The 12,596-nt window shown below is 34.4% G+C and overlaps 1 protein-coding gene across 1 annotated transcript in view; it reads right to left on the bottom strand.

Annotated features, from left to right (window-relative positions):
• The window catches only part of LOC149771694 (sperm-associated antigen 16 protein-like), a 38,626-nt gene extending 26,684 nt beyond the window's left edge, over window positions 1-11,942 (bottom strand). Inside the window, exons 1-4 of the mRNA XM_089948204.1 lie at window positions 11,892-11,942; window positions 7,690-7,767; window positions 6,540-6,607; window positions 3,018-3,142 (exon numbers count right to left, since the gene is read on the bottom strand). Of these exons, the coding sequence (XP_089804330.1) occupies window positions 3,018-3,142; window positions 6,540-6,607; window positions 7,690-7,767; window positions 11,892-11,931 (311 nt within the window). The 5' untranslated portion in view covers window positions 11,932-11,942. The remainder of the gene's footprint in view (window positions 1-3,017; window positions 3,143-6,539; window positions 6,608-7,689; window positions 7,768-11,891) is intronic.
• Between the last annotated feature and the right edge of the window lie 654 nt (window positions 11,943-12,596).

The following is a 12,596-nucleotide window of genomic DNA, read 5'->3' as shown; positions in this document are numbered from 1 at the left end:
GGATATTTATGTTTATTGCATTTACAGTTCTTCTTTGAGTTCAGGGTACATGTACCATCCTGTTAAGATGTAACATAGGAAATCTGTATTTATTACAGTACAGTTCTTCCTTGAGTTTGGGGTATTATGGAACATCTTGCTCAGACATATTATAGGATATCTGTTTTCATTACAGTCAAGTTTTTCCTTGAGTTCAGGGTATATGGGACATTGCTTTCAGGCCTATCATAGTATATCTCTGTTTATTACAGTTGAGTTTTTCCTTGAGTTCAGGGTATATAGAGCATGTTCAAGCATATAATATATGTGTGTGTGTGTGTGTGTGTGTGTGTATTACATAGTGCATGTGGACTGTCTTTCAGTTCTCTACATATAATTGATGCTCGTACTAAATTTAGCCAGATAACAATCAGAAACCAGCCTATTACATGGGCCAAAAATTAAAAATCAACACTGGATGGATGTACAGTTACTGAAAGAGGTAAAAATGATTTTTGATGACAGGTTATGTACAAAATAATGAAAGAAGAATTGTAATATTATATTGGTATTTGTCAATTGTAAATAATATCTACTTCATGGATATTTATAGAAAATAAGAAACTGATCTACAGTAAATTTGTATACAGCCTGCCATCTTGTTGTGTCATACTGAGACTCAAGATCAGCATCAAATGAATGCAAGGTAGAATTTTGTTCTGTCTGGATTGATGCATTTTGGATCTAGAATGTGAAACTTTGCATTAACACAGCTTGTGAAAAGTGGACCAAAAATTCCATAGTTAAGTCTATGTGATGGAAAACTGAATGAAACATTTGATAGCTAGTTCTATTTGATAGAAAACTGAATGGAAAATTCTTTAGCTATAGTCTGAATATACCTCCCCATTTGTTTGTACCCCCCACCAATTTAAAAAATGAAAACTACAGATGAGATAAAAGATGCACAGAACTTAGTTCATACACCTCCCCCTTGTTAACTAGCACACAAAAGGGTCCAAAAACATTGAATGCACTATAAGCGATGGTGTGAATTATTGAGGGACCTCCTTAACAATATGAAATAATACCATCCTCATTGGCCACAGAGAAAACTGTTTAGGGGTGGGGGGAGTGAACTGGTCTGTTTAGTGGCTGAATACTCATTTTAAAGTTGCAGTGGGAATAATTGTCAATAAAGCGCTTTTTCTACCCAAGTTATTTATTTTTGTGTAAAAATGTCCTTTATTTTGTTGATGTAAAACCACTGAGAGATCATTAACAATAAGCCAACTGGATTTAACAACCATCATGTATAAGCAAACATGTTGTGTATTCACTGCTTTATGTTCTTGTAGAGTAGTCTGGTTCCATGATCCATATGCTCCATGCTCACTCTCTACGATAGTGGAATGCAATGCAAGGGACATAGTAATCAGGGAATCAGACCACTTATTGTTTCAAATTCACAATCAAACAAAATTCCTTTTATTAAAAGAAACAATACACAATAAAAACCTGGAACACTTGGTTCATGAAACAGCCATCATCATCGAAAGTCATTTTGTTTGTTCTATTAGTAAAATATTGATGCAATGATTTCATTGCAAGTAATAGTGAAACTTCTCATCCATGTGGAAATCTCTGAGTGCCAATTCAATAATTACAAATTAACTACAAGCATTAAAACAAGCTTCTCATTAATAAAACGTATCTGCAAAACATAATTTTATTTCACCAAGTATTCATTTCAGTTTGGTTGTCTTGCTATCTTTGATCACAGTTGTGAATGAGTGTGTTAATTTAAGGTAGTTTAATTATATTACGTTCAAACACACACAAAAAATTGTAACAGTGTTCCATGACCTGTCACTTGACTGACACCACTAGCTCTTATGCAGGTTGAATTTGCATGCATTTTACTTATTTATTTGGTATTTATTTATTATAGTACTGCCTCAAGTAGGTGTTAGTGTCATTTTCATTGATCAAAATTTTGTTTTATACTGTTATTTATGGTTTACCAAGAATGTAGTTTGGAAAGAAATTTTAACAAAATACATGACTTCCTATTAAAAATAGATAATTTCATAATATTAATTCAAATTTTCAGGTCATATCAACCATTTTTGACAATAAATCAAGCAATATATAAAGGTTTCTTGTACAAATTTTGATCATGATTTTCCTCATATTCAACAAATATGGGTCAAATTATTGGTACTCTCTAGTATAAACAAATGGGATCCACGACTGACCCAGCGTTTATAGGCAGGTTCACAAGTTATCACAGGGCAAGAGTTATCGAGGGAGTGGCGTATAGCCTGATTTGTAATTTCAAACCTGAATATGCCCAGTTGGATGTTTTCAGTCTAAAAGATGACCCTGCTCACCAGTCATTTCCAGTTCCTGGACAAGTCCATTTTCAGCAAAAAGGTGTAAGCATGACTACACATATATGTAAGTAGAAGGAAAATACTACATCGTCAGCTTCCAATATTTACAATGTCGAATCAAGCAAAGGAAACGAATGACAACTACAAATTAGCCTTTCATGTGGATTTAACAAACAGTGTAATTTCTATGTTCATATGTGCAAAGGGATATAATTAAAAACTCTCAACATTATGGTAATTTTCCAACTTATCTGGCTAGTCATCAAAAAGGATGAAATCTGTCACTCTGTTGTCTGCCCATAGTGTACACAATAAGGCGATGTGTTAGTATGGAAAGTCTATTAAGTATGAAAGCAGACATAATGCCAGTGTTAGGGTCACTCTGGTTGCAGTCAGGTTGGAAATTATAAATCATTGAATTAACTGACTAAGTTCTGTGCACTTTTTGTAACATTAAAAATTTCTGTTATTGAAATCAGTACCTGGGACCCAGTACAAATGGGGAGGTATACTGAGTCTATTATAAAGTTCTAGGTGACTGAAAACTGAATGAAAAATTCCATATCTAGTTCTATGCATACCATGTACTGCATTCAGTGGCACAAACTGAATGTCAAGTTTAAATCTTCCTAATTTACATACCATTCAGTCTGGAAGCAATCAAGAGTGCGAGTCATGCCTATCCTAACCAAAAAGTTGCGGACAAAATCATCAACAACTTCAGGGTGTTGTGTGACAGATGGCTTGCTCAGTCCCTCTTTTCTGGCCTGAAAATTAAATAAAACCCTATATCCTGCACTGGAAATGGAAAGGAAGACTTACATATATGAATCTTACTGGCCTAGTAATTAATCTGTCTGGCCTAGTTATAAAGAAGACTTGGCATTATATGAATCTTTCTGGCCTAGTAATAATGATATATCAATCAGTCTGGCCCAGTTACAAGAATATATGAATCTGTCAGACCAAGTTATAGAGATATGTGAATCTGTCTGGCCTAGTTATAATTATGTATGAATCTGCCTGGCCTAGTTATAACAATACATCAATCTCTCTGGCCTAGTTATACTGATATGTGAATCTGTCTGGCCTAGTTATAATGATATATGAATATGCCTAGCCTAGTTATAACAATACATGAATCTGTCTGGCCTAGTTATACTAATATGTGAATCTGTCTGGCCAAGTTATAATGATATATGAATCTGCCTGGCCTAGTTAGAACAATACATGAATCTGTCTGGCCTAGTTATACTAATATGTGAATCTGTCTGGCCAAGTTATAATGATATATGAATCTGCCTGGCCTAGTTATAACAAAACATGACTCTGTCTGGCCTAGTTATACTGATATATGAATCTGTCTGGTCTAGTTATAAAGATATCTTTGTTTCTTTATTTATCAACAAAGTAGCATTTTGAATTCTACAAATTTGCACATTTGAGAAATATTAAAGTTTTGTTTTGTATTAATATAAAGTCTTTTAATAGCACTTCTGCTTATCCATGCATCCATCCATGCATGCATCCATGCATCCATCCATCCATGCATCCATGCATCCATCCATCCATGCATCCATCCATCCATCCATCCATGCATCCATCCATCCATGCATCCATGCATCCATCCATCCATGCATGCATCCATGCATCCATCCATCCATGCATCCATGCATGCATCCATGCATCCATGCATCCATCCATCCATCCATCCATGCATCCATCCATCCATGCATCCATGCATCCATCCATCCATGCATGCATCCATCCATGCATCCATCCATGCATCCATGCATCCATGCATGCATCCATCCATGCATCCATCCATGCATCCATCCATCCATGCATCCATCCATGCATCCATCCATCCATGCATGCATCCATGCATCCATCCATCCATGCATCCATCCATCCATGCATCCATCCATGCATGCATCCATCCATGCATGCTTCCATCCATCCATGCATCCATCCATCCATGCATCCATGCATCCATGTATCCATCCATCCATGTATCCATCCATCCATGCATCCATCCATCCATGTATCCATCCATCCATGCATCCATCCATGCATCCATCCATCCATGCATCCATCCATCCATGCATCCATGCATCCATCCTTCATTCATTCATTGTAATTATCAAACTTACGTTAGTGGGTAATGTACAAGTACATACCAATCTTCTTAATTTCTACAGACTAAAATATAACTTGAATGATGACCTTACTCATTTCTATATGCACATTATCTGATTCAAATTCCATTAAAATGGCATACCAGCATTGGAAGAGCAGATAATAAATCATTCAGTCCCACAACCAAAAGTCTGATACAGGACTTTTGCCTGATGCTCATCACCTAATAGAGCACTTTCTGCAGACTGCATTATTAACATCATACATAAGTTTGACTTCTCATCCAATCCTAACATAAAAGGCAATTTGTTTTAAGTTGAACAGTCTCATAACTACCATCATTTCACTAATAGGCTTATAACTACTGTTAATTCACTAACAGCTTTATTACAACTGTCAATTACCCCATATAACCTTATAACAATTGTTGATTTGCTATACATGTATTAATGCATCATAACAACTTGAATGGATTTCTTGCTTACTACAAACCAGTTATTTAAAAACCCCAAAACAATGATTCTTCAATGGAAATAAAAACCCAACAGCAAAAATTCTTCAATGGAAATAAAAATGCAACAGCAATGATTCTTCAATGGAAATAAAACCCCAATAACAATGATTCTTCAAAGGAAATAAAAACCCAATAACATAGATTCTTCAATGGAAAAAATCCAATAACAACGATTCTTCAATGGAAATAAAAACCCAAAGAACAGTGATTCTTCCACAGAAACAAAAATGCATTGAACAATGACACTTCAATGGAAACAAAAATCTTTTGTGGAATCTAAGAATATAATACCTATCAGTTCTTCCCAAAAAAATGAAACTTGATGCCAACAAAGTAAACAAAATTGCAGTGCACAAAAGTTCCATTTTCACAATAAAATTAGACATAGTCAAGTTAAACATAACACATCATAATTTGGGTCAGATATTATTGTTTGTGTTATGAACCTGGCAAATACTGTTTCAAAAAGATAAGATTTATTTAATAAGGCCATGATTTAAAACAATAACTGAACATCAGTTCAAATAAGCTTTTACCAACACTGTAGCTTGCATTATGAACCTGGCAAATATTATTGTAGTTGGTATTATGAACCTGGCAAATATTACTGTAGCTGGCATTTTGAACCTGGCAAATATTATTGTAGTTGGCATTTTGAACCTGGCAAATATTATTGTTACAGCAGCTGTTATTATTAACCTGTCAAATATTATTGTAGCTGGCATTTTGAACCTGGCAAATATTATTGTAGTTGGCATCTTGAACCTGGCAAATATTATTGTTACAGTAGCTGTTATTATGAACCTGTCAAATTTTATTGTAGTTGGCATTATGAACCTGGAAAATATTATTGTAGTTGGCATCATGAACCTGGCAAATATTATGGTAGTTGGCATTATGAACCTAGCAACTATTACTGAACCTGGCAAATATTATGGCTGGCATTATGAACCTGTCAACTATTATTATGGCTGGCATTATGAACCTGGCAAATATTATTGTAACTGGCATTATGAACCTGGCAAATATTATTATGGCTGGCATTATGAACCTGGCAAATATTATTTTGGCTGGCATTATGAACCTGGCAAATATTATTATGGCTGGCATTATGAACCTGGCGAATATTATTATGCTGGCATTATGAACCTGGCAAATATTATTATGGCTGGCATTATGAACCTGGCAAATATTGTTATGGCTGGCATTATGAACCTGGCAAATATTGTTATGGCTAGCAATATGAACCTGGCAAATATTATCATGGCTGGCATTATGAACCTGGTAAATATTATTATGGCTGGCATTATGAACCTGGCAAATATTATCATGGCTGGCATTATGAACCTGGTAAATATTATTATGGCTGGCATTATGAACCTGGTAAATATTATTATTGCTGGCATTATGAACCTGGCAAATATTATTATGGCTGGCATTATGAACCTGGCAAATATTATCATGGCTGGCATTATGAACCTGGCAAATATGTATTTAGTGTACTGACTTACTGTAGCTTGTGCATCCTCCTCTGTCACTCTGATTGTCCTTACAGCTGCATCAAGGTCCTCTTCTAAATCTGCAATTTGGCAGGGATATAAGTTTTGAAGAAAAGAACCAGTGGACTATGTATCTGCAGGCTTTCCAAAATATGGATATAATTATGTTTGTGTTACAGTTACTGTATTTATTTCAATATGTACTCACCAGATTGTGCAATCACAATGATTTTTCTCTTGTAATATAATTTGTATTTATTGTGTTTATCACCCATTGTCATGTATTTTTTTTTATGATAGGCATATATCACATGATGACCTCCAAAAATATACATTTCAGTTATCATTCAAAAGCAACCATCTACATGTATCAGTCTGAACAGTGAATTTCATACACTAAATATCTGTCAAGGAAAACAAGTTTGTTTTGTTTTGTGATCAATATTATCTGTGTTCATTTAAAATATCACTGAGTAGATATAAGGGAAACAAAATGGAAATGGAGCATTTATTAACATAGTTTAATCACTGAATAAGTCTCTTTGTGTGAAATTTTAACAAAATAAGTCATGTGCAAAAAATATTCCAGAAAAACATATACAAATCACTTCACCACAGCACTGAATCCAATTCAATTATAAATGATTGTCCAGAACAGGAATCAGCAAATTTTTAGAGTATCTTCAAAAAGATTCCTTTAGCAAATTTGTATTTTTCAGATAATTTAAAAGAAATTCCCTGAAAGATAACCCTCATCCAAGCAATTGTGACAAATGAGTGTCATACTATTGGAGTAATGCGGAAGGATAAGCATGTATATATAACATGTTATTATGCCACTGGCAGAAACAAGGCCAGAGGCTTTATGGAAAATAATGACAAATTTGCCCTTACTAGAGAAAAACAGTCTGTAAAGGAATCTAAAATTTCCTTTTTTCTTCTAATTTGTCTGCTTTAATATCTATGAAATATGCAGTATGTAACAAAATAGAGACCTATGAAACTTTAATCAACATTGAAAAAATATTAGTGTTTTTTTGCATGCTTTTGGGTGTGAAGAACTTATAACAATCTTTAGTTCAGTCAATGGCTCATTTTATATATATATATATATATATATATATATATATATATATATATATATATATATATATATACTCACCAGCTGCAACAAAGTCTTCATCCACTGGTACTTCTTCATATTGGAATTCATCATCAGAGTCCACAGTGATCTGCTCCTCTTTACAGTGTTAAGGATCATACAAAAATGATTTGAATTTGTTTTTAGATAAAAAAGGGGTATTTATGTTATAATGATATGTTACAGTTTCAGTGTCTATCTTACATCTTCTTCCCATTTTTTTTTATGTTTCCCTTACAATTTGAAACTGAAAGACAATTGATTTCTGTACTGAACTTTCCCAGGAATGGTCAAAATTTGAAACTGAAAGATGAATGACTCATGGACGAATTTTCCAGGAACGGTCAAAATTTGAAACTAAAAGACGATTGACTCCTGGACTGAACCTTCACAGGAATGGTCAAAATTTGAAACTGAAAGACAATTGACTCCTTTACTGAACTTTCCAAGGAAGTCTAAGAAGTATAAACTTAATTTAAATCCAAAAGTCACGAGAATGACCTAGAAAAAGAAAACACATTAAAAACTCATTTATATCTATTGTCAAACACATATAGCAAAGAATCTTGATTAAAACACAATTATAACATAAAAGATTACAAGAAGACCAAAGTGAAATTTGAACATCAAAATATTACATTGAAATGCAATATTTATAAACCACTATACATAGACATTTACAGCTACTTTATTAAATTATTGACTTCTTCACTTATTTTCAACTCAGATTTAGCCAAAACTTTCTCCACTCATATTCAAATATTTCTCTGTTATACAAATTAATTTTGATGATTTTGCCTGATATCTACTCATGTTCCACTGATTTGGTTTTCAGGAATTTTTCACAGTTTAACACTGGTATGTTGTTGTTGTTGTTGTTGTTGTTCTAGGGTTTAACACCATTTTTCCGCACATGATAGGCTATACATGGCGGCCAGTATTAATGGTGGAGGAAGAACCCGGAAAAATCCTGGAAAGAACCACCGACCCATGAGAAGCTACTGGCAAGCTTTCTCACATACCCACATTGGCTGAATCGGAGACTTGAACCCACGCAGACAGAGGTGAGATGGCAGTGATCCATAACAGAGAGCACTTTAGACCACTCGGCCACTCGGGGCCCCAACACTGGTATGTGATAATAAAATCTGTTTTGATATCCTCATATTTCACATTAAGCTCCTGATATACCACCTTTTACCCCTCTTATTTTGTAACTGCATAAGTCTTTCTTCATTGGTTCAGGATTAATAATCACTGCCACTCTACTGTTTGGCCCCAACCTGTTTCAAATGTTCTCAAGCACGATTTCACCATAATCCATGATCATACTTTATGACACTGATAAGAGCAATGGACTCATTACCTTTTTTGGCATAGTTTAAATTGCTGATGGATGAATCCTCAAATCTATTTGTCATGATTTCTTGAGGTATACGTAAAAGCACTTTTGGATCCAATTGCTGTTGTTCATCTTCAGTCAATTTCACATCCTGGTAGCAGTTTTCTCAAATTGATCAAATGATCTCTGCAATGTCTGACCATTTTTCAACACCTGAAGTTTTCCAATGACTTAGCTGTGCTAGAGACCATCACAGTTCCAATGTCAATGTCCATTTTATTTTTCTGGAACAAAGTGTTCATAACAGACAACACATCAATGAGGAAAGCAGTCATTAAAAACAAAATGCAATGACCGTCAGACTTTCTGCATTAACCTTTTGGAATTATTGTTACCATCTCCTGCCAGGTTTTCCAATGCAGACTCCAATGCTGAATACACTTTGAAATTAATTGCCTGAGGCAAAATATGTTTACAGTCCCCGTGCATAGTAAAATCCAGCCTTTTCAAGGAATACTTCTCAGGTGTTATTTGTTTTGGTCACTTCACAAAACTAACAAGCCTATCTTCAACAAATATCTTATTATCTTGTGCAAATTGGAAACATTTCATGCCATGTATAGTAGCATCAGCAGAGTCAACTTCTAAATCCAAAGAAAACAAACAAAAACATACCCGCAGGTTTCAAAAGAGTGACATGTCTACTGACATCATTTTCATCATACAAATGAAATGGTGGCAAATTTTTGCAGGCTTGATTGGCCACACAATGCTAAAAAACCTGCACTGCAACACAGTAGAGATCTATATAAGCCTAATGTAGTGACTTGCATGTAGTTTAACATCTTCATCTCTATTTTTTTGTCAGAACAAAAAACACTCAGTTGACATGGAAACTTCTCTATTTTATTTACAACTGCATCTACTTATCCATTTTGAATGGACACACAATCCATGAAATGAAGGCATTTTTCTGTAGTTCCTGCCTCAAATGACGTGAAATACATATTAAACCTCCTTATGCACTTGTCCATGTTTGATCTATAATGAAATCACTGGAGTTAATGTCCACTCCAATGTTGCCCTAATTTCCTTATCAATGGCATCTAGCAACCCCATCATGGTCACATGACTCCTCATATGGCTCTCACCTTGGATGATTATACAGATTTAGAATGGTCAAGAAATATTGCTGCTTAAATTTCTCAAAGGCAAGTAAATTTTTTGATTTTCTAATGGAACAAAATAATGCTAAAACAATCTTATCTGAAATGATAAAGGATATTTGAAAAAAATTAAGTTTGTGAATTATGAACCCTCTTTATATAGATAACTGAATGTCTTTCATCCAGCAAAAGGCATGACTTACTTACTTACTTAAATTGGATTTAAGAGGTGTGCATGTGCCTCTGGTTTGTGATCGCACAGTGACCTGATAATTGTTCCTAGGAGAAGGAAAGAGAGCCTCATCCACCAGGCATTTGTGTGCACAAAGTTCACTGATAATTTTAGCCTCAGCTGCGAGTCCTATTTTTGGATCCATTGTGGACTGAAAGGAGGGCTGTTTCATGAGAGGGAATGGAACCACGCACTCATGATACCAATTAATATTTTTATGTTTACCAATCACTGTGGTATTAATCAATGCATATGTAATGTCAGTCACAATTGGTCAGCGACAATGAAATCACACTGGGACACCAATTTTATGTGGGTGGAAATCGTTCCACTTCTCCGCACATATGTACGAATGTCCAGACGTGGAAAGTGTAGGAAATTCCGGCAGCAGGCTATCCACATGAAGTAACAACAACCCACCTGTACTTTAAAAGCATGACAATGATTGCAAAATATATTTTATTTTTAAAAAATGTTAACATTCAAAACTGGCGTGCTTTCCATTACTCTAATCTGTCATATACCTAGCCATTACAATACACACATTATAAATAAATGCTTAAATTTATCTTAAATTATTCAGACACATTAACATGGCTAAACTATTTTATTATAATATAAATAATTAATTTATCTCACCTCAAAAAGCTTCAATTTAAGTAATATTTTCTGTGGATATATGGAAGAGGATGGAAAGAAGTTCTACTAAGTAGGCAATATCATTCATTATTGTTATACAATAAGTGTCCTTACCTTTAGATTTTATTTCGGATTCTTATTTGGTTAGCTTATATCAACATTTAAAATAAATGTCATGCTGTTCAGAGTGTATTATTATATATGTGACTTTAAATTAATTTGCATCTGTTCACACAATCACTGCTTTCCAAATGAGCAAATTTATGCAATTTTTATATCATTCGTGCACTTATGCACCCTGGCAGCATCTCTTATTTTTGCCACAAGACTGAGCTTTAACTGAATTAATAAATGCACTTGATTATTTAATTTCTAATATTGTTCTTTTCCATAAAGATTGTTGTATCCTCTGTACACCTAGGCCCAAGAAGAAAATATCTGCAGAAAACAACTTAGTACACTGGATAACCATGAAGTTAAAATTCATTAAGCTTTCCTTATGGATGATGGGTGGATTACTTTCACAAATATTCCTGGATAAAGAATTACATATGCCATTTCATTAAGTTCAAAAATAACAAATGTATGTATAAAAATCAACAAGCATTTCTTTCCTGCGCTATTCACAACTTAAGACCTAAGAGCTTATACGTTATATACTCTGGGATACTACAATAGCGAACCATACCGACCGACTTGTCTAATTTTAAAATAGAACTAAATTATTTGTTTTTACAAAATGTTATATAAATTCCTCCTTAATAATGATTAATAACTGCTTAATCAATACGAATCGTGTCTTTATAACAGAGATTGCAATAAATAATCACTTAATTTAGGATACTTTCAAGATAATATTTTTCCGCCTCCGGATCGGTCGCCATTTTTGTTTCAATGCGATCTCCACGGTTACATACTTTTCTGATCTTCGTTTGAAAGAGTAGCAATTACTACATCTGGACAAAAGTGAACATATCGCAACGGAAATCATTTTCAACAGACAACGCTCCGGATATATAATATGAATATGAGTGCTATGGTCTTTGGTGTTAAAGTCTGCGATCGGCGAATAAGTAAATAAAAACACTGACCATCAAGATATTGTATGTGTATATTTTTTGTTCTTTGTTAGATGTAAAATTTTATTTCATTTCCAGTTTCAATCAGACGAATACTGGAAACAATCGACAAACAGACGCCATATAGATTCCAGGATACATTGGAAATTACTCTGCATCGCAGTAACGTTGTAAAAATATTTTTAAGGTGGCATGGTGCATATGTAGCAAAATGTGTAAATCAGCTTGCAAAATTGAAGCCACTTCAACAACAATCATTCTGCCACAAATGCCTTCCGAGAGAAAGTTTTCGGGGAGAATAAAATAAATGCATCTGTTACCACCTACGTGTCTGCGGCAATATGCCCTTGTGCTAGACCACAGGGGATCGTATCGTTGCTTACAACTGACCCGTCATACATGTACTATATAACTATAGCACATGTTTGACATGTCAATTGTAAGCAGCTATACGAGTCACTGTGTGCTAG

This window comes from Sinohyriopsis cumingii, unplaced genomic scaffold (genome assembly GCF_028554795.1).
Source record: "Sinohyriopsis cumingii isolate HCF-2022 unplaced genomic scaffold, ASM2855479v2 utg001711l, whole genome shotgun sequence".
Lineage (NCBI taxonomy): Eukaryota > Metazoa > Mollusca > Bivalvia > Unionida > Unionidae > Sinohyriopsis > Sinohyriopsis cumingii.
The sequence above is the reverse complement of the archived record's forward strand: the minus strand, read 5'-3'. Positions and strand labels throughout refer to the sequence as shown.